Source organism: Ctenocephalides felis, unplaced genomic scaffold (assembly GCF_003426905.1).
Source record: "Ctenocephalides felis isolate EL2017-DRISC unplaced genomic scaffold, ASM342690v1 CF-g0.4_SCAFFOLD_03570, whole genome shotgun sequence".
In the NCBI taxonomy this organism is placed as follows: domain Eukaryota; kingdom Metazoa; phylum Arthropoda; class Insecta; order Siphonaptera; family Pulicidae; genus Ctenocephalides; species Ctenocephalides felis.
This window is the reverse complement of record NW_020539724.1, coordinates 12,579,877-12,602,670: the sequence shown is the minus strand read 5'-3', so window position 1 is coordinate 12,602,670 and position 22,794 is coordinate 12,579,877. Positions and strand designations below refer to the sequence as shown.

General features: G+C 30.3%; 1 protein-coding gene across 1 annotated transcript in view; it reads left to right on the top strand.

The window, feature by feature from the left end:
* The window catches only part of LOC113382846 (protein CBFA2T3), a 69,523-nt gene that overhangs the window by 14,089 nt on the left and 32,640 nt on the right, over window positions 1-22,794 (top strand). Inside the window, exon 2 of the mRNA XM_026621093.1 lies at window positions 16,732-16,810. Within this exon, the coding sequence (XP_026476878.1) occupies window positions 16,732-16,810 (79 nt within the window). The remainder of the gene's footprint in view (window positions 1-16,731; window positions 16,811-22,794) is intronic.

Below are 22,794 nucleotides of genomic sequence, written 5' to 3'. Positions count from 1 at the left end.
GATTGCGAAGTCTGCTGCAAAATATCAAGTTGTCTAACAGAAACAGTAGCAAATGGGTTTGGTCATCTACAGACATAACAACATTTATCACGATTCGCCCGAAGGAGTTTGCGATCTGGTATTCATTTTACACACCATCAGATTCTAACACGTCTACGAATCCACAGGGCTGGAGGAAATGATAAAATATAATTAGTAATCATTTTTATAGACCCAGTAATGTGGTATTAGTAGATTTTTAAATATTCATGACTTTTTATGACATGGTTTTTAACGTCCATCTCACAAATAGTTCGAAAATATAACTTTTTTTGAATGCATTTAATATAGATATTTAAAAACGCTAGATTGGCTAGATGGTGCAATGTACATCATAATAATGTTATCAATCATATAACATTAATATAATTTACTTTAGGAATCACAATAATATATATGAGTTCTTTTCAGGACTATCAATTTGGGAAAGTGTGCTATACTATCAAACTTTTTGAAGTAAAACTTCTTCAGGCGCGACTAGGGTGTAAATCTGTACAAATGCAACGGAAGTGCGTTACGGCAGATGAGATAAGATAAGAGTCGATGCCAAAGATTCGTCATTCGCTCTCGATGATATCATTTCTATACGGGTCGATTGTGATTAGTCGTCGCGTATGTGAATAGAGATCTGTCGTTGTATGCATACCGGCGTCAACGTTGTATGCGTATCGATATCGACAATGAAATCGGCATAGATAAATAAACATTTTAAAGTTACATCGTAGTACAAATCTTGATTTAATAAAAAATGCCTGAATCAGAAGAATACTTTACCCTGTTTCTTGAAAATAATAAAACAAATGCAGCATTTGCGCCGTGTATGAAACATAAGTTTATTGAAATAATTTCTATATTATTCGTAGTTTCTATAAATCTTTGAAGTTATTGAAATGGAAAATAGTTTATAGGCAAAACAGATATTACAGCTGTTCAAAGAATGACGTAAAAAAATACCATCAGTCAATGAATGTATGTTAATTTTAATTACATGAAGTTATTCAAACACAATTATTACATGATGAGTGAAGTTGCGAAAACAATATTTGTTTAGGCGTTATTTAACATAATCCACTGTGTGAACGAGTATTATAAAATTTATTAATCAGCAATTACTTCATTTCACTAATGAAGGTTTATTTCTAAATGCTAATTACAATGGCAAACCGATCATGTCATATTTGAAGTATGACTTATATAATTGATAATTTATCATTATATAGTTGTGTATAATGGTTGACACTAATAAATGTGTATATCACAAGTGTTACCATATTACTAATAAACATTATTCAAGATTGTTATATGATGTATTTATTTTTACTTAAATGCCATCTTGTACAGTAGCAAATAAGTTTTACTTCAATCGCGTGTGAACCTTACGCGAACTCTTTTTTTAATGTTTTCATATTGATCGTTGAAAACGTTTGTCGTAAGAATTCAGGTGATAACTGATTAGACATCCTTTACCTTCTATACTTTGCTTGTTTTAGAGATAATGATGGTAGATCTTTTACGATGGTGTGCGAATCTTTGCTTTAATTTGTGAATTACTCTAAACGATTTTTATTAATAATATGAAGAATGATATAATTGAATTTTGTGACCCCTGTCCTTCGCCAAATATCACGTATTTTGCACCGAATCATCACCACAAATGTGGTTGTTAGCCAGACGCGAAGCATGTGCAGCTTCTGTCCGAACACCAGTTATACAAGCAGACGTCTAATATTTCCCACACATGTTTTTCATTGTAAATTCGGCACGAGAAAACGTGTGGAAGAAATTTTAGGTTTAATTAAACTCAAACTTAAGCAAAAATATTATTATTACAAACATTCACATAGCAATTTTGGCAAAACCTGGGGGTATGTTATAAATAATCACGTGTATAATGTTTTGTTGAAAGTGATGGAATACTCACGTCTCGATATTTTTACATCGTAGCAAATGTATGTAATTTGTCAAAAAGCGAAATTTCAAAGTGCCCATATACATACGCAAAGAAATACCTCCGTGCCAGGAGAGCGAGTCGCGCATCTGGACTCTTAACTTAAAGAAGCTGCACGTCTTCTCGTAGACAGGTTTATGAAAATTAATGAATTCACTATATCCACGATGTCGTGTGTTGTTCTTGGAGGAGATCTATTTCCATAGATGCAGTGGAAATAGTACCTATTTGTAAGCGGAGAGCTGATGCCAATATTAATCAGCAGAAGAAATCATCGATAGAACTAAACCAGGGTTTCATTGTAAATTAAACTTTATCTAAAAATGGCGTGCCTGCAGAATCTCTTTTGTATGGCTTTATTTCTGATTGAGATATTGATCGATAATTTGCTAAGGATATCATTATTATACATATTTGGCGAGGTAATCATGAAATTTGCATGAATTAACAACTCCAAATAACTTTTATAATGAAGTTCGATTATATGTAAATTTCAAGTTTTGATATTTTTTGTAGAGAAACCTTTTCCCAAAAGTATATAATGAATATCACCGGAGTATCTATTATTATTTTCCCTCGGGATCGCACATGGAGGCGCGTTGACGAAAATAAGTAACTGTTCCTCGACTTATTACGAACGCGTGCTACGACATGTGACAGCCAAGATGTTGCTCTTCAGATAAATTAGATACCAACTTTTTATTGTCTTCAGACAAAAAAGAATGGTCGGAATAAATTTACTGAAACAGTCGGATAGTAGATTTTCTCCTATGTAAATGCTTGCAGGTGGCCCACATGTGCTTTTATTAGAACTAATTTGTCTTTTCTATTTGAACTACTGATGGTAGTAGATGGATGGTGAATAATTATGGACAACGGGATTGATTGATTTAAAACAAAACGAGAAATTTATACAGAATAAATGTCAGTTTTGCTGTAAGGCAAGTCATAAAGATTTAAAAATAGTTGCTGCATTCTTTATGGAAAAATAATGTACTACGTGCAAATCCACAAATAGTGGATATTTGTGGATTGCATATGTTCAAAAATATACCTTTTAACGAAAATCATGTAATGAACAAAATCATATCAATTAAAATCTTAATAAATCGGTGTTTTATAATGTGTTCTAGGAACAATATTAGGCTAGATATCAAAATAGGGTTTTATAGTGCTCAAAATAAGCTTTAAAATGAGTGCTTCTGCGCGTAAATGTTTTTTTTTCATTTAAATCAAATAGTTTATGAGTGCCATTCCCACCACAATTAAAAATAATCCTATTACATCTAGAATTAACTTGGTTTAAGAGATCTTGATGAATTCTAGAAAATACCACAACTTTAGTACAAACATTTTCAAAAAATCATAATTTTAGGGAAAAAAATACTTAATAAAAAAACAATTTCTCATTATTATATCTCTGAAAGAATACGTATAAAAGTATATATATAAAAATTCCAGGTCTTTTTTTTTGACTATTTATTACTTTTTATTATTTTTCTGTTACACAAATATCGATGGAGTTATGATTGTTTAAAGTGTGCGCGGCTGTCCAACGAGAGTAGGGCCCTTTGACCCTTCAAAATAAATGAAAATGTACAAATTATTCTCCTCTGAACTTTAGTCATTTACTTATTGCAAATATCCATTTCTCAGATGAAAATAATCAATATCTAGACGGTTTCTTCTCTTATTCGTCATGAAATAACTACTAATTCACATAATAATTAGTTAGAGTTGAGCAAAGCAAGTGTTCACCATGTGCGAAAGGAAAACAAATTGATGATGAGACTCGACGAGATTCGAAACATCTGTGCAGACATTACGGAATTTGTCGACTGTGCAAAATATGTGTGCAACGACGCTTGGAAATCGTCAGATCTATTTACGAAATTAAGCTAGAAAAAATGATGAAATTAATTCAATTGCGAAATACCTTATATTATGATCACTCACATCTTAAAACTCATAAAATCACTCTTCTTTAAGTTTGCGGTAATTAATGGTTTGTTGTAAGTTTTTCTTACTTCTGGTGCTTGGTTTTAGAAGCAATATAAGAATGTTTGGAACCAAAACCGTATACGAATATTGCATTCTGCAGCCACCACATGTGTTCTCCATTCGACGCACAAGTGCATATTGCAATCGCTGTTTGTTTACGCTGGATCGCGATTAATAGCGACGAAATTTTATGATTAAGGCGTTTTATTTCTAGAACTTTTGCGTAATCCTTGGACTTTCTGGGTTTAATTTCATTTTATATGTTTTTCCAAGCTAGCAAATTAATTTGTAGACTAAAAATGACTTTTATTCTACACCGTGTGCATTCTATTCATAGTATCTTAGTTCCCACGTGCTGCTTCCTTGTGTACTACCTTATGTATTGTGTTTGGTTTTATAGGTGTATTTATAAATGCCAGCTGTATCACCAATACACACGAGATAACCTTTAAAAGTTAAAATACGCTTCCTATCTGTCTTGACGTCATTCTAGAAAAAATACTCTGGGCAAGACGTGCCCTCACAACAGAGACAAACGAATTATCAGGGTTCATTGAAGTTATATAATCGTAAGAAGGAATAATTATTTAATATGGTATATTTAATTACCAATATCCAAAACTTAATTTATGGTATTATATAATGTAAATATTTATATATGCATCAAGTCCATGTTCGGTTTGGTTGCTTATCAAATTACTAGAAAAATTGTAATTATGCACAATTATTTAATTTAATTGATTCGGTATATTTATTTTCATTCTCAATCATCAATTTAAAGCATTATATTATATTAAATTTTTTATGTATGCAGCAATTTTATTGTTTTTTTCTGAAATGCCCTTACAGCAAACAAAAATGGACAAAAAATAAGTAATGCAATATTAATAATCTTAATTCCTATTCTATGTGTGGATTTTATTTGCAAAATTTTAATCTTTTGATTTTTTTTTTCATAAAAAATTGCACATGTTATTTTTTTCGGTGATTTTTTGTTACTCGAAATTAAGATTATTAATAAGATTGTATTACATGATTTTTTGGCAATTTTTTTTCTATTATCCACTTACAGACTATAAATTTAACACGTTAATCGACAAGATAATATCATGTGAAATCATAATTTCACATGGGCCGTGCTAATAGATAATTTAATTAAAAATGTGTCAAGGAAACTTAATGTATCAAAGGGAAAAAAAATTAAGAAAATTCCTGGAAAAACGCTATTTTTAACTTCCCGTAGGGTAAGTTATTGTAATGGGCTGAAAATTGAAATTGGAAATTTTTACATTTCTCGACGTTTTGAAGGTTTCTGAACATTTTGGCATACCTCAGAAAAAATGGATGTGTGTGTGTGTGTGTGTAAGTGAGTGTGTATGTATGTATGGATACAATTTTTCGTTCACCTTTTCGGGCGCACGGATCAACCGATTTGAATGGTTCAAAAAACATTCGATTTCTACTGATAGGGAGATGTGCTGATTAGTTTTTGGCAAAGGCAGGTCCAACCGTTTCGGAGATACGGAGCAAAGAATGCAGAAAATAGAAATTGAGTTTTTGAGAGAACGGAGCATCCCATTTGAATGATCTAAAAAACATTCAATTTGTAATGACGGGGAGAAGTGGTGGTTTTTGGCAAAGGCAGGTCCAGCGGTTTTGGAGATACAGAGCTAAATGTGCAAAAAATGGCAGTTTAAATTTAATAAAAAGAGCACAAAATAAAGGACAGTATTTTCAATAAAATGATATCCGTAGTATATTGATTTAATATTAAATAAAAGCAAATAATAATAAAATTAATAAATAAAATAAGTAAAATGGTCTTATATTGAAAGTAGTCACGTATGTCTGACATGGCAACGTGTTAATTAATTACTTATCAATGAAATGATACTTGTGTTGAAATTTTGTGTATTGATTCAAACAGGATTTAAAGAGCATCTATAAATAATATAACATAAGCACACAGTGGATTTTTTTTAAAACTAAGAATTCAAATATGATTGCGTTAATTGCGTTATCATTGCGTATTCATGATTTTTTTATCCAAGACTCACAGATTGCAAAATCAGTGTTTATTCAGCTTTGCAATGAAATCATCAACGAATTGCAAAAACTAAACAAAGGAAATAAATAACTATTAAACAACAGGAGATTTCAAAAACTTTTATAATTCATATTTCCTACTATTCTCGGTCTTTCCCCGTAATTCTGTTCCCCCATTGATTTGAATATTTTCATTCAGCGTTCTCAAGTAGATATATCATCGTCATCCAAATTCGAAATTTGTTTGCCAAACAATTTATACGATTGCAAAGAGCGTCACATTGCCAATGTAGAGTTCTTTATGTGAGTCCCGTATTATATATATTTCGCCTACTGTTCTGTCGGTGTGTTGGTCTCTCGCAGCCAGATGTTTTCGGTATCGAACCGACCGCCATGTGCCGCCAATGGAAATTAGAACGCTACCATGCCGCGTAATGTTTACACTGTTCTCTACTATTGCATTAGAACAGAAATGGGCAAAATACGGCCCTGGGGGGGAGAAATAATTTGCTAAATTGATTGATTGTGCTAAACTCATAAATTACTAATTTAGAGACGATTTGTCAGTTTCTTGTTTCTGATTTTGAAAAATTGATTATATCAAAAGCTTAAGTAATTTTGAATATTTTTTAAAATACAATGTTAATAAACATTATAATTATGATATTAATATCATTGTATGAATAATGATGTTTTACATTATTAGAATTTTTTATTGATATTAGAACATAAAATAATTATAATATCAATATGTATTTATAATGTTCTCTATTATTGCTTTAGAATAGAAATATGCATGATGGAGCCCTGGGGTAAATTGTGATTGATTGCTTTATTGAGAGAATTAAATAAAATATCATCTATCTACAATATAAAATTGAATCCCAAAATGTGTTGGTAAGCGCATAACTCAACAACGCCTGGACCAATTTGGCCAATTATTTTTTTAAAATGTTCGTTGAAGTCTAAGGATGGCTCTTACGGCGAGAAAAAATCGAATAATTGCCGAGAAAAACCTAAAAACAGCCCTTTTCTTTTTTACATATAAACGTTAGTATTTTCATATTTTTGCCATTTCATACAGAATATTTAGTCAAGTCAATGGAGCGTTTGGGGTCTGAACTTTTTTACTGTGCTCCAATTCGTATGAAATTTTGATCCTTTGCCATTTCCCGGGGGGATGTCATCTCTCTTAGTGGAGTAATTTCATTTTTTTTTCAAAATAACGTCGGATATCGATAAAAGACTAATTATAAGAAAAAACTGTTTTATAATGCTTCTCAAAGAAGCAAATAATCATCATTTTATTTAAAGCAGTTGTACATTTAAGATCCATATGGGTGGATGTATAATATACATACATTGTATTGTATTATATTGTATTGTATTGTATTGTATTGTATTGTATTGTGAAAAAACATATTAATTTTTAACTAATTGATAAATATCAGTATAGGTTTTTAAATAAAATTGGTACTTTTGAACACCATCTAGTAAATAATAATTATATTGACGATTTGTCAGTTAATGTTAGTGATATTTATCAGATTTAATAATATTAAAATTCTTGAAAAAGAAACAAATATTGTGAATTACATAATATCTACGTGACAATCATAAATGCAATCGTACTGTATGATTATAGAACAATTTACATATTTTTTTAATTTTGAAAATTTGAAGTTTGTCATATCATTCATCTTTATAATGGATTCTAATCCGTTAATTTGTTCATTGGAGCAATTTATATAATTTTTTATCATCATCAGAATAAGAATTTTAATGTATTTTATTTAATTAACACAATTTTAACAATTGATAATTTTATTGTTTATTATGGCCCTGTATGATTCGTACAGTACAATATGAAAATGTTTAAAAAAATCGCATAAATGTTTAATTTTGTCTAACAAATATATTATAGCACTTACTTGGACACATATACGTGCTAGATTATTAAAAAATGTATATAAAAAATATTAAAATTATCAATTATTAAAATTGTGTTAACTAAATAAAATAAATTAACATTCGTATTCTGATGTTTTGATAAAAATATATATATATAAATTGCTCCAATGAACAATAAATGTGTTAGAATGATATCCATTATAGAGATGAATGAAATGATGAACTTCGAATTTTTAAAATTAAAAAAATATATTAATTGTTAATATTTTAAATCTGACTAACATATTATTGGATTCACTTAGAATTTTTTTTTCTGTTCAATTATGAGAAAAAAAACCCTACACGTTTTTTACGTTTTAGTCTGTTAAAAAAAAAAAGAATTTTATTCAGTTGTAAAAAATAAGATTCAAAAACATCAAAATAAAAAATATCTGGATTTTCAAATATTATTAACTTTATTGACTAGTATGTAAATCTGCTCTTTAGAAAATGCATTCACAATTATAATTTAGAAAAAAAAACTTTTTACGAGCCTATTGTTGTAATATTTGCCATATTTTTATTATTTATTTCTATTGTACCTCAATTCTTCTACCTCTGTAAAAATGATTCTTATGACTTATTGATTCGCGCGAAAAAGCTCATTATCGAAACCGAGTTAGCAAAATAAACATCATATGTCCCGTGCATTAGAGTACATTAACAAATTGGTTCTAATAGTGATATTTCGTGCTAAAAGCGGTCATGTCGTATTTTTCAATTCGATCAAAAGCTATGAAATAATAAAAATCTGCACGATATCTGTACAACAGATGGTTGATTTAAAAGCATTGCGTACAGCTGCTTGATCTATTTGTACTCGATGGCGAACGGCATATGGAGAAGTGACTTTTGATAGAACAAATGCACCCTGATGGGGTAAGAAGTGGATAGATCGATGAACTTAGTAATTTACAAACACATGGTAAAATATTTTAAAAACTAAAACATATTGTTTACCGAAATATAACCAGAACAGAGTTCATCAGTTCAGAGCAGAAGATTTTTCCAATTTGCTACATTTTGTTCCATCTAGAATTTTCTCTATTACCCATCAAACTTTTACAAACAGTGATTGTTCATCTCGTCAAATAATTTGACATGGCCAGAACCAGAACAGAAGTATTTTACATGTGTTTTACGTCCCAGCTCGGAAACTCAAAGCATGCATTTTTAGAACCTCAACGCGTTCCCGTCAAACTATGACTGACAGCCGAAATGTCGAAACACATTTCGCATGTGTTACACTATTGCGCGTTTTCTATTTTTTAGTTAAAACACACAGGAAAATAATAGATTTAATCACTTTTAACTTGATAATTTAAAATTATCAATCATTGTGGTAGGTGAGATTCCAATAGTCCAAAAATTGGTATTCAACGTCTAAAGGTATACTAATAATCCATCATTTTAAAAAAAGAGTGCGCGTAAGGTTCACACGCGATTGAAGTAAAACTTATTTGCTACTGTACATGATGTAATTTAAGTTAAAATAAATACATCATATAACAATTTTGAATAATGTTTATTAGTAATATGGTAACACTCGTGATGCACATATTTATTAGTGTCAATCATTATACACATTTATATAATGATAAATTATAAATTATATATTTATAATAGCATTAAAAATATGTATAATATTTAAAAACAATAATGTAATTAAAGTCATACTTCAAATATAACATGGTCGGTTTGTCATTGTAATTAGCATTTAGAAATGAACCGTCATTAGAGAAATGAAGTAATGGCTGATTAATAAATTTAATAATATTCGTTCACACAGTGGATTATGTTAAACAACGCCTAAACAAATATTGTTTTCGCAACTTCACTCATCATGTAATAATTGTGTTTGAAGAACTTCATGTAATTAAAATTAACATACGTTCATTGACTGATGTTTTTTTTTTACTTTTTTGCTTGCGATATAATCTCATTTTTGAACAGCTGTAATATCTATCTTGCCTAATAAATATTCTCTATTTTATTAACTTCAAAGATTTATAGAAACTACGAATAATACAGAAATAATTTCTTATCAATAAACTCACTAATCATTAATCTTATTAATCAATATTTTCAAGGAACAGGGTAAAATATTCTTCTGATTCAGTCATTTTTCATTAAATCAAGATTTGTATCACGATGTAACTTTAAAATGTTCATTTATCTATGCCGATTTCCTTGTTGATATCGGTACGCATACAACGTTGATGCAGGTACGCATACAACGACAGATCTCTATTCACATACGCGACGACTAATCACAATCGACCCGTATAGAAATGATATCATCGAGAGCAAATGACGAATCTTTGGCACTCGACTCTTATCTTATCTTATCAACGCACTTCCGTTGCATTTGTACATATTTACACCCTAGCCGCGCCTAAAGAAGTTTTACTTCATAAATAATGGTACATTGAAAAAATATTCAAAAAAAATTATGGACTATATGATGAAACCTAAGAATTGTTTTTTGGAAATATGTTGTGTGCACAAAGAATCTAAAATAAATAAACACATCAAAATTTCATCCCTCTCGTCTATTTACGCAATAACTCATCTCAAACGATTTTGAAAACAGTACATTATCATTCAGCGAAGAGCTTCTTCTTATATACTCTTCTTTTACAATGGAAAATAAAACAGACAGATGATGTTGCTCTCACGAAGACTTAGAATTTCGCCATCGAGGAGGATCTCTGTGCAGAAAATTCATTCGTCTTAAAGTATGAGTAGAAGGTCTTGAATGTAAATAATTTATGTGAATAAATAATAGGTTCACGCTTTTTGCCAGAGTTTTGATAATAATTAATGGTATAAAAGTTTGGACATGAAATCATTGAAATCGATTCTGGGAATAAAGACATTCATAATAAATTATGGACATTAACTGCACAATTTAAGCTGGTTAGGGATGAAATCTTAAAATTACTTATATAGCTACTATTATTTGGTATAATGATTAATTTTATCATAAAAAATATATCCATTTGCATAATTTTTTTAATTGGTGCAAAATAATTCACAAAAGGTGTGGTAATATAATTTTCCTCTACGTAATTTTTAAAACTTAATTAAAACTAATGCGCGCTCTTCACATCTCTATAATTGCCTTTTGCAAGCATATTATCTTTCTGTTTATTTTCCTTGGTGAAAATTAGGTAATGTACAAAACACATTTTCAGAAAAACGTGTTAAAGGATTAAAATGAATATTATTATACAAATAAGATAAATAAAACAAAACTGATAATTGTTTTTATAACATATAATTTTGAAAACGCTCGGTATGATAGTTACTCATAGTACCAAGAATATAATTATTTTAACTATATCAATTATATCTTTAGAGAATCTTTTTTCCCAGTACACATGTTAGGTTTTTGCCGTCAAATTGTCAGCGCCCGCATCCAAGGAAATGCGGCTGGTTGCTGCGCGTCTGGATTATGTTGGAAACGTATTTTTATCCGAATAGCAAATGGTTTTTATCAGTTAGTTCCTTGAACGATCCGCGGTGCTTTTCGTTTTATCTGTGGAAAGGACAGATCTTTCTACCACGGCTTTCTATATCTATACTATGAGCATTAGCACTTTTATCTGCCATCTGCAATCTGAACTCGGGAATGCCTCGAAATGGAAAATTATTCAAGTGTTCCACTATTGGTCGGGAAAAATCTGGCTTAGATGTCCGGTGAATCATTAAGATCGCCAGACAAGATATACGAGGTTTTTATGCTTGGGGAAGTGTATTTTTCTTTAGCTTTCATCTCGAGTGGATAATTATACGATTTGTTATAAATTACTGTAATTTATCCAGAAAGTAAATCATTTCGCAATAACTCTTTGCTTTTTGCACATGGAACGTACTACTCTACACACTACTTTTTCTGATTTGGAAACTTTACATATACCTATGTTAACTAAAAGTTACTGTAATCGTCCAAAAATCGAAATTGAAAATTTTTGCATTTCTCGACATTTTGAAGGTTTCTGAACATTTTGGCAGACCTCAGTAAAAATGGATGCGCGTGTGTGTATGTTCACGTTTTCGGGCGCAGGATCAACCGATTTGAATGGTTCAAAGAACATTCGATTCCTATTGATAGGGAGATCTGCTGATTAGTTTTTGGCAAAGACAGGTCCAGCAGTTACGGCGATAAAGAGCAAAGAGTGCAGAAAATGGAAATCGAGTTTTTAAGAGAACGGAGCATCCGATTTGAATGATCTAAAAAACATTCAATTAGTAATATTTGGGAGAAGTGGTTACTAGTTTTTGGCAAAGGCAGGCCCAGCCATTTCAAAGATACAGAGCGAAATGGGTAAAAAATGGCATTTCTGAGAGAACTAAGCGTCTGATTTAAATGATTCAAAGAACTTTCTACTTGTTTTAACAAAATAATTGATTTTGGAAAAAAAATTATTTTAGATTTTATTTTTAATTCTGACTAAAGTTTTAATATACTTTAAAGAAATAATTTTAACTTTGCAATTCAGTTTATATAATTCTTATAAATATTAGACAATGTTACAATTTTTATAATAATCTATTTGAAAACATTCAATATTTCTCGAACATTTCTTTACGTTTATAAGGCTTCTCGTATCTATCATATGACACGATGTAACTAAAAATTTTACCCCCTCGCCGTATAAAACATAAAATTTTTACCCCTGTGCTCATTTCGGTGGAATTTTTGTCTTGCCTTATGGCACGATTGCAGCTTATGTTTAATTAAATTAAATTTGAACGACTCGGATAGGGTTTTAGTATTGTATTATTGTACAATCGAATCATTTTTCCGGATAGACATAAACAAGAAATATTCGTCAGCGATATGAAAGCACAATGCCATAAATCGAAAGCAGAGAATGCATATATTAATTTTCAAAAGCCCGTATGTATGAAACGCACAATAGTGGGCCCAGCAATAAACACACACAAGAGACGCACGTAATTTGCACAATTTAGAATTCATAGAAAATTGTATGTGATTTATTCCGAACAGCAAACGGCAATATTCGCTTTTGAACGCATAACATATATATGTATAAATTCATAGGCATATCTTTGTGTATATAAATTGCGTTTGTGCGTCCATCGATGCGCTTCAAAATTCGCTTTATGCATGACAATTGGCATTATCGTTAGTAATACCAAATGCATTATTAATTTATTATTCAGAACAATAATTAAATTTTTATTTTCGAAACGTATTGGAAATACGTATTTGTAATTGATTTGGAATACGTGAGCGCTTTTGTAATTATACTGATTGCCTACGTAGTCGAGTGGGGCAATCACAATTTTTCCAATGCAAAAACCTGTTTCATTTTTTATGCTTAAAATTAATTTAAGATCTGGTGTTATATTTGACACATGGTGGAGTTGTCACTTGTACATTTCAGAACTTCAAAGGGATAAACATGACCCTTTTATAAAGTAAGATTATAATCTCGTTGCTTTTGTTATAGTAGAGCATCGACAATTTAGAATAATTTGACTAATATTGTTTTTGACAATCTTTTACTTTCATTTTCAAAAACATATGTTCAAGACATTGATTAACGAGTAGCTTTAATTGAAAGAAACAATTGTTTTTAGGAAGTTGTATACGTTTACGAGTATTTGGTATATTTATATTGGAATAACAAAAATAGAAGAATATATGTTATGAATTCAAAATGTCTAGAGACAAATGCAATACTTGTTCGAAAGCTTTCAACAGAAAACATATTTCAAAAAATGTATTTCTTTCAAGTCTTCTATTAATCACAAACCTAGAAGTAGAACGAGCACATTGCTTACATATTATATTGTGTGTGATGAAAGATGAAACTAATAAAAGAGAAACTTATTTTATAATACATCAAAACAGTTACTAATAATAGAAATAAATGCATTAAAAAGATGTATTTTTATATCTCAAACTATAATATACTTATATAAAAATTAATATATTAATCCTCATGCAGTATCATAATTTTCCTTAGGGTTTTTAAGTGACCTGTAACGATTTCTTCCTCGACGTAAGACTTTTTTTTTTAAATTTTATTGGCCTCCGCTTTACAGCACTTTGAGCCACCTACATTATTCATATTATTTTTCATCATATTCTATACAATTATTACACATATATTTCTTATACTTTCATCATATATATACTATCTCTTCTTATATCCTAATCTTCCATTCAGTTTTCTTTCTTCAATTCCATTCAATTTTCATTCTTCTTCTTGTTTCTCAATATGTTCTTCTCATCTTCTAAACTAAACTTCTTTCTTCCTTCTTACTTATAATACAATTTTTTCTTGTATTCTACAAATTAACAATTCTTAATCTACTTTAATATTTTATATTTTTAATTCTGATATTGCTGGAGATTCGAACCGAATTCATCCAGCGTGAGAGTCGAGATCGCTACTGACTGAGCTATTCCCGCCACTGGCGTGAGATTTGGTGTACTTGTACGATTTTCTATCAAAAATTCCATCGTTTATATTTTTTATTTTCATTTAATACCGTTTTCCCCGCACGTCCTAGCCGAGCAGCAGCGTCAGAAGTTTTGCTGCGTGATTCGCGTGTGTTCCCTGCGCCTTATGGCGAAGGCGAAACACATGCGACAAATGCCGCCGCCGCCGCCGTTGTATTACCGCTCGGTCGCAGCAGTCGCAACCCGACGTGCCGCTCAAAATGTCAGCTTCGTTTAATTATGAGAAAAGGAAATATTCATATTATTTAATATCTATATGTTTTTTGGCAACTATTTTACCTTTTGATGGTTAAAAATAAAAGATAAATTTATTTTCTATCAATTTTTTTAATGTTGTTTGAGCTACTATGAGTTAGTAACAATTCTAAATTACATCTAGTATAAATAAGTCTTTGTTTTTGAATTTGGTTTATTTTTGAAGTGCCTCTTTTTACTTGAATGATGCAAAACATAGGCCAGAAATGTACGCGCACTTTACGACTCTTCGCTCCACACGTGTTCGCCAAATGTTTGATAGATACTTTTGTGCTAGTTTCTGGACTGTTTCTGTCATATTGTACAGAGGGCTGGCATTTGCTAGATTATAGAGAGTTAGAAATAAATTATGCACATATTAATAGAGTAAATAGAGTAAAACTAAAAATTAGTTGTAAACCATGACTGTATAAAAATCTAACACGAAGAACTTCAGATTTACTGTTATGGGATTTTGATGGTATGGTAATAGAGTTGATAGTCAAACGAATTCCTTAAAGTATTATAGATCTAAGAGAAGTGGTTTTGTTTTAAAAAAATGTAAGTATTAAAATTTGCTATATTTTTAAAGAGAACAAAAATTTCACTGTTGTATATTACTGCAAAGGCACTATATGTTTGAAGTAATACTTCTTTAGGCGCGACTAGGTTGTAAATCCGTACAGATGCAACGGAAATGCGTTACGGCAGATAAGATAAGATAAGAGTCGATGATTTCATTTCTATACGGGTCGATTGTGATTAGTCGTCGTGTATGTGAATAGAGATCTGTCGTTGTATGCGTACCGGCGTCAACGTCGTATGCCGATATCAACAAGGAAATCGGCATAGATAAATAAACATTTTAAAGTCACATCGTAGTACAAATCTTGATTTAATGAAAAATGCCGGAATCAGAAGAATATTTTACTCTGTTCCTTAATATTTTACCCTGTTCCGTATAAATTATTTCTATATTATTCGTAGTTTCTATAAATCTTTGAAGTTCATCATTTCATTATAATGGAAAATATTTTTTAGGCAAGACAGATATTACAGCTGTTCAAAGAATGAGAATATATCGCGAAAAAGTAAAAAAAAAACACAAGCAATGAATGTATGTTAATTTTAATTACATGAAGTTTTTCAAACACAATTACATGATGAGTGAAGTTGAGAAAACAATATTTGTTTAGGCGTTGTTTAACATAATCCACTGTGTGAACAAATATTATAGAATTTATGATTCAGCAATTACTTCATTTCTCTAATGAAGGTTCATTTCTAAATGCTTTACAATGACAAACCGATCATGTCATATTTGAAGTATGACTTTAATTACATTATTGTTTTAAATATTATACATATTTTTAATGCTATTATAAATATATAATTTATAATTTATCATTATATAGATATGTATAATGGTTGACGCTAATAAATGTGTGCATCACGAGTGTTACCATAATAGACATTATTCAAAACTGTTATATGATGTATTCATTTTTACTTAAATGCCATCTGGTACAGTAGCAAATAAGTTTTACTTCAATCGCGTGTGAACGCACACTCTTTTTTTTATTTATAACTTTACTTTTTGTGATTTAAGTCCCAGTATAATATTTTTCCTGGTTATTTTATCCGGCTCTGTCGATCCTCGATTGGAACTATATCTTATGGTATCTGGTGAAATTATTTCTGTTAAGTCTCAGTGAAATCGTGCGTAATGATCACTAGGCATGTGCTTCATGTTTATTGTCCTAACCACCGACGGAGCATGTTTCAGAATGCTCTTAAACATAAAACCAAAGTTAGTTTCGCAATCTTTATGTCGGAAACGATGGAAAACATCATTGTATAGCAATTAAAAAAGTGAAATATTTTAAAATTTGAGAGCGACGTGAATAATAATACTAAGCTGTTCTACAATATGCTACTAAACAAACCAGTTTATGAATTAGAACCTTTAGATGTGTTTTTAATTACACTACAATGTTTTTTATAATTCCAGATGGCTTTAGATGCTAAAACTATCAAAGAAGAAATTCCAGATAAAGATCTGTATCCTGAGACGCAACGCAGAAGCAATGGTGAGTGAATGTATGATGATTAATTTAATAGTTAATTGGTAATATAACATTTTCGAATTTCTTCGCTCCCAAGGGTTCAAATGGTTCCAAATTGATAAAAAACAATTATCTGAAAGTTTTAGCTCTTAATATTGTTTTTTAGATAGAGCGCAATACTATCAAAGTTTTGTATGGAAATAGCATGAAATTTTTTTCAAAAATTTTAAAAATGTTTTTAGATATAATTTAGCGAACGATAAAAAAAAGATAAAATTTTTTAATTTTCAATTTTTTTTTCATGCTATTTCCATACAAAACTTTGATTGAATTGCGCTCTATCTAAAAGAAAATATTAGGAGCTAAAACTTTCAGATAATTGTTTTTTATCAATTTGGAACCATTTGAACCCTTGGGAGCAAGGAAATTCGAAAATGTCCATATTAAGGACCACCCTAATATATATATATATATATATATATATCTTGATAGTTTTTTCGACGTTGAAACATATTTCAAAGTAACTAGCAGCCCATTCGTCGAAATAAAAAAGGTATAAAGTGTAAAACTTTTATTTATACGTTTCGACACAAGATGCGTGTCATCATTCAGCAACACAGGACAAAAACACTCAACAAAAATTTATTTTAAAAAATTAAACTTAATAACATATTAGAGAAAAACATTTTTTTAGAAAGAATTATGAATAACTAAAAGATTTGAAACTAATTTGAATAAAAGTTTTAAAATACATAATTGTGAGACGAGAAACACGCCCATACCGAGCATCCAGACTCGACTCAATATATATATATATATATATATATATATATATCCTGATTCCATCTCACTGTGATAAAAACATTGTCTTAATACCGAACAAACCAGCATGTTTCTTGTTCCTCCTTACTTAGCGATAGTTTGCACAGAATTTCTCGCTCTCTGATTTAAAATACTTTCGTTTAATCTGGAACACAGATCTTCTAAGGGCACCACCATAATATTATGTGCTTCGGTTGTGTTATCATAGCCGAAATGTATACCGAAATGTGCTGGTTTCAATCCCAGTGCAGGCAAAGTGTAGAGAGAGCTGGAAATAACAAATGTAAAAGAGAAAAATTTGTTAAATAGGTAAAATACTGCGGAAACCGTATATGTGTGTGGGATTGGTTTGATGTGTGGGAATGCACGGGTGGTCGGGGACAGGGCTGGGAAAGTAGAATCTTTGGAAATAGAGTCTTTTTTAATTATTTTAACTAGCAAAAATAGATTTTTAATATAAAATCTGGGAGATATTAATACATACGCATAGTTACCTAATCATAATTAGATTTTTTCATTTGACTTGATACAACTGTTTATGTAACATCAAGTAACAGAGTTAATTATTTACAATGTATCTTGTATTAAACATTTAGTAATAGGGTATTACACTTAGTTATAATAGCATTCAAAAGACTATCCTATAGTAAGCCTTATATTGAACTAGAATTGAAAAAAAATCGAGGAAAAAAGTTCCTTAGTGTTATGATCTATCATCTAAGCCAATAGAAGATGACCGATTCTGTCTTGGATATATTTTTAATAAATCTACTGTTTATGTTATATGTATTTACTATGTGTAATTACTATATTTCTTACAACTGCTAAATAATTAACATTTAGTAACGGTAATGAACTATTATATAAATGTAATAAACAGATCACAAAATAAAGAATAGAATTTTCAATAAAAAGATATCCATTGATTTAATATAAAATAAAAGCAAATAATGATAATAAAATTAATAAGTAAAATAAATAAAATTTCTGAATAATAAAAATAATACTAAAAAAAAAATAAAGTAGAATAGTAACAATAAGTGAAAGATGATAACTAAAACATAAACACACTAAATAATAACTATAACAAAATAACAATATTATAAATAATAAGATAATATAATAATAATAATAATAATAATAATAATAATAATAATTAATAATAACATCAATGTTAGCTTCTACAAATGGCTATTTATGAGATCATTGGGAATTTTTCGTTTTAGCCTGGTTGGACGCGCTTTTGAAAATACTTTCTATGCCAAGTAATTTGGGTGTTCGTCAATTCTTCGTTTATAGTTTTCTGATTTTTGTTGAATTTCTTCATTTACTGTCATCATGTTGCTGTCCTGGTGAATCAACCAGTTGGGAACGTACCTGGGTGCGTTCAGTGTTTGCCGTATGATTTTGTTCTGCACTCGCTGAATGATCTGTATATAGTTTTTTTTGGCGGTGCCCCATAGTTGAATCCCATAGGACCACACTGGTTTGAAAATACATTTGTAAATAATTAGTTTGTTGTTTGTCGACAGTTCGGATCGTTTATTCAGCAACCAGTAATGTTTTTTAAATTGTTTATCAATCTGCTGTTTTTTCTTGTTAATGTGGACCCTCCAGTTCAAATGTTTTATGTAATTAGCATCAGGATGAAAATATTCTCAGTTTTATAATTCATTGTTTTTTACTCCCTGGCCCTGGTCATGGTCGCATTCGTTGCTTTTGCCGGGCCGGTTTGTTTTATTGGCACTTCATACGGGCACCACTATCCGCTCTCATTCCGCGCATCAGACTCCGAGCTCGTTATTTCTGCTGGATTATAACGGGGTAGTTTTCGCATACTAAACATTCATCAAAGATATTGTAAATAGAGGATTATCCGAATTTCCAAAAGATTTATAACTGATATTCAATTATAACTTAAGATATTACTAGGAAATTAAATTTTACTAAAATTTTCTTTTATCTTGGTACCTTGTAGGTATGTTGTTCATATAATAATATGCCATTGGGGTTATATAATATAATTACTAACCACCCTTAATTATGTCAATTTACTATTCGATGCCTAATTAAAATGAACACATGTTTTTACAAAACGGATCAGCATTAATTATCATAATAAAACTACTTATGAAACCGCAGTCGTTATCAACAGTTGTCAGGCCACATATATGTAGAAGCCCTTTCTAACAAATTGCTCTCATAGATCTGTCAGCTAACAAGGGCGCCTTTCTCTCATCCCCTAAATTCGGAATGACAGCGATAATGGATCATTAGAAGGTTTCGCATAGACACCCTTAGGAAAGCGTTGGAGGATTTCATTTGGTTTTATGTTGAATTTGATAAAATTGTCAAGGATGTTATTTTTAAGAAAGATTTATTTATACATGTAGTTTTAAATCTGTTGGTATATCAGGATGTGGATGGTTATGGACATTTAATAAGTTTTCGTAAAAAATCTATATGTTCTAGTTAAAGGTCCAGGGTTGATTTGATAAAAGTTTACATATATATATATATATATATATATATATATATATATATACTATGGTATGAATGCAAATAAAAAGTATCGTTTTGCCAGTGCGCTACTGTTAGTTACCCCGAAGGCTTAAGGGAGGTGACAGCTGTTTCTATTCTCTTGGAAGATATAGAGGGTAAAACACCTGCTCTACTAAGGTTATATACTCTATATCATAGTACTTACTACATATGTATTTATACATATATATATGTATATATATATATATATGTATATATATATATATATATATATATATATCGAAATATTTTCATTTTCCTTAATTTATTGCTTTCACATATATTTGTAAAATTGTATTTGCCCCAATTAGGAAACATCCCCATTCGAGCAAAGTTTTCGGCCTGTCAAACATTTACCCTCTTCCCGCGTTAATTTTGCAAAATCGAACGAAAAATTCAAACTCTTGTTAACGACTCGAAATGAATCACAGCCTCATGTGACATTTCGCGCTCACTGCAATCGTTCATTATGCGAGATTTCCACGGATTTTCACACAAATCTCTGCGTTCTGACGTCATGTCGAAAATCGGAAAACGGATCTAATTGGAAAAATCTACGGTGCTGAAAAACGATATCAAAAGCGTTTTGCGAAAACTCGAGCTCGTGCGTTGCACGATAGCGCGCCGGAATAGTGAGTTATTGAATTTTGTCACTTTAATTTCAGTTTTTGCAGATATTACTTATACAAATGTATACTTTATTGAATTTTACTTTTATATATACATTTATAGTCATATAAATCCTATTGCGATTAATTCTTTAAAACCAGTATTAAATTAAATTCATTTTTTCACAAACAAAATTGGTCAAGAAATGTTTTCACAATTATATTTAGTAATCTAATTACTATACAATTTAGTACAAAATTATATAAATTGATGAAGTACTCTTTTATGTAATGAGTCGAGATTGCTCATTTAACACGTTTGAAACTTTATAAATTAAAACTTCACAAACTAAAGACGAATTTTGCATTTTAAGTTTTACATCCTGTACTTCGCAAAAATAATTACAGCTTTAAGTAATATACATTTCGATAAAGGTAAGATTGCTTTTGAATTGAATTATAATAAAATTAAAAATTACCTTATAAATATCATTTTACACCGGGTTATTTTTTAGAATTTTACATTTGATGCAGAATAATCCTTTGATTAACTGGTCATAAATTATGAAATCTTTGCGGATTTTCCGACCAGGAAAACACCAGGAACAACCAACCAGTGAGATCTCGTTTTGTGTGCACAGTAGGGCAATAATTAACGCTTATCCCCTTTTCCTCTAGGAGTGCAGGTGGGTTATTAGATGTTGTATGCCTATGTCAGGGGGGAATAACATTTGGTGAATGGAACTTGTGTTAATGGTCAAATGGGATATTATTACTAGCATTTATGTAATTGTAATGAGTTTTAATTTTATTCAGAAACGTCTGGGAAGTAATATTTTTACTAGAAAACATATTGCTATATATATTTTTATTTTTGTGGCAGCACTGCTTGACATCAGGTTTTTGGTTTTGGATAATAAATCTGAAACTTGATTCGAAGTTCATAGCTACAATGACTAAGCAATGGGAAAACTCAAAATGTTAATGTTGCAAATTATTGGAAATTTTGATGTTTTTGGTTTTGTTTTATTAACTTCCCGTAGGGCAAGTTATAGTAATCGCAAAAAATCGAAAATGAAAGTTTTTATATATATTTGCCTTTCAAAACCTTCTGAACATTTTGGCATACCTTAGAAAAAATAGGTGTATGTGTGAGTGTGTGTATGTGTGTGTGTGCGTGTATGTGTGTGTGCGGATACAAATTTTCGTTGACGATTTCGGGAACACGGATGAAGCGATTTGAATAATTCAAAAAACATTCGATTCGTATTGATAAGAAGACGTGCTGATTAGTTTTTGGCGAAGGCAGGTTTCGCCGTTCCGAAGATATGGGGCAAACAGTGCCAAAAACGGTAACTCAGTTTTTAAGAGAACGGAGCGTCCGATTTGAATAATTTATCAAATTTTCATGAAGGCAGGTCTCGTGGTTTCGGAGATCTAGTGAAAAAAGTAAAAAAATGTCATTTGGCGGTCAAAAATGATCATTAGACATATGCACATCAAATTATCAGATATTTTATAGAGATTTTAACAATAAGTATAAATTTTGTTTGCATTCCTATGGGTTCCGTACCAATGCTCATCCATTAGACGGCGACGCGGCACTTACGCGCTTCGATATTTTGTCTCGAGCAGTACGATTGCTTTGAAAAAAAGTTCAGAATTTCCAAAATATGTCAAAATAAAGAAAACATTTTTTTTCAAAAAAATTTTTTTTTCAAAAAAGTAATTTTTTGTCAAATTCCTAGTTTGTCAAAAATCGATTTTTTTAGAAGTAAAATTTTTTCAAAAACGTTATTTGTTTTTGAAAAAATAATAATATTTGGTACGGGAAGTTCCAGCAATTTGCCTTAAGGCACGATGCCTCAATTGCCTTAAGACAGAATTCCACTTACAGCTAGTTTTATCATTTTTTCAATTTGTCAGTTGTTTTCAAGAGATTTGTGCTGCTATCTATTTGGTTAAATGCGGAATATTTCAATAGATATACTGAAAAACAATATTTTCTGACGTTTAGATTGATGGGGCAGGATTTTA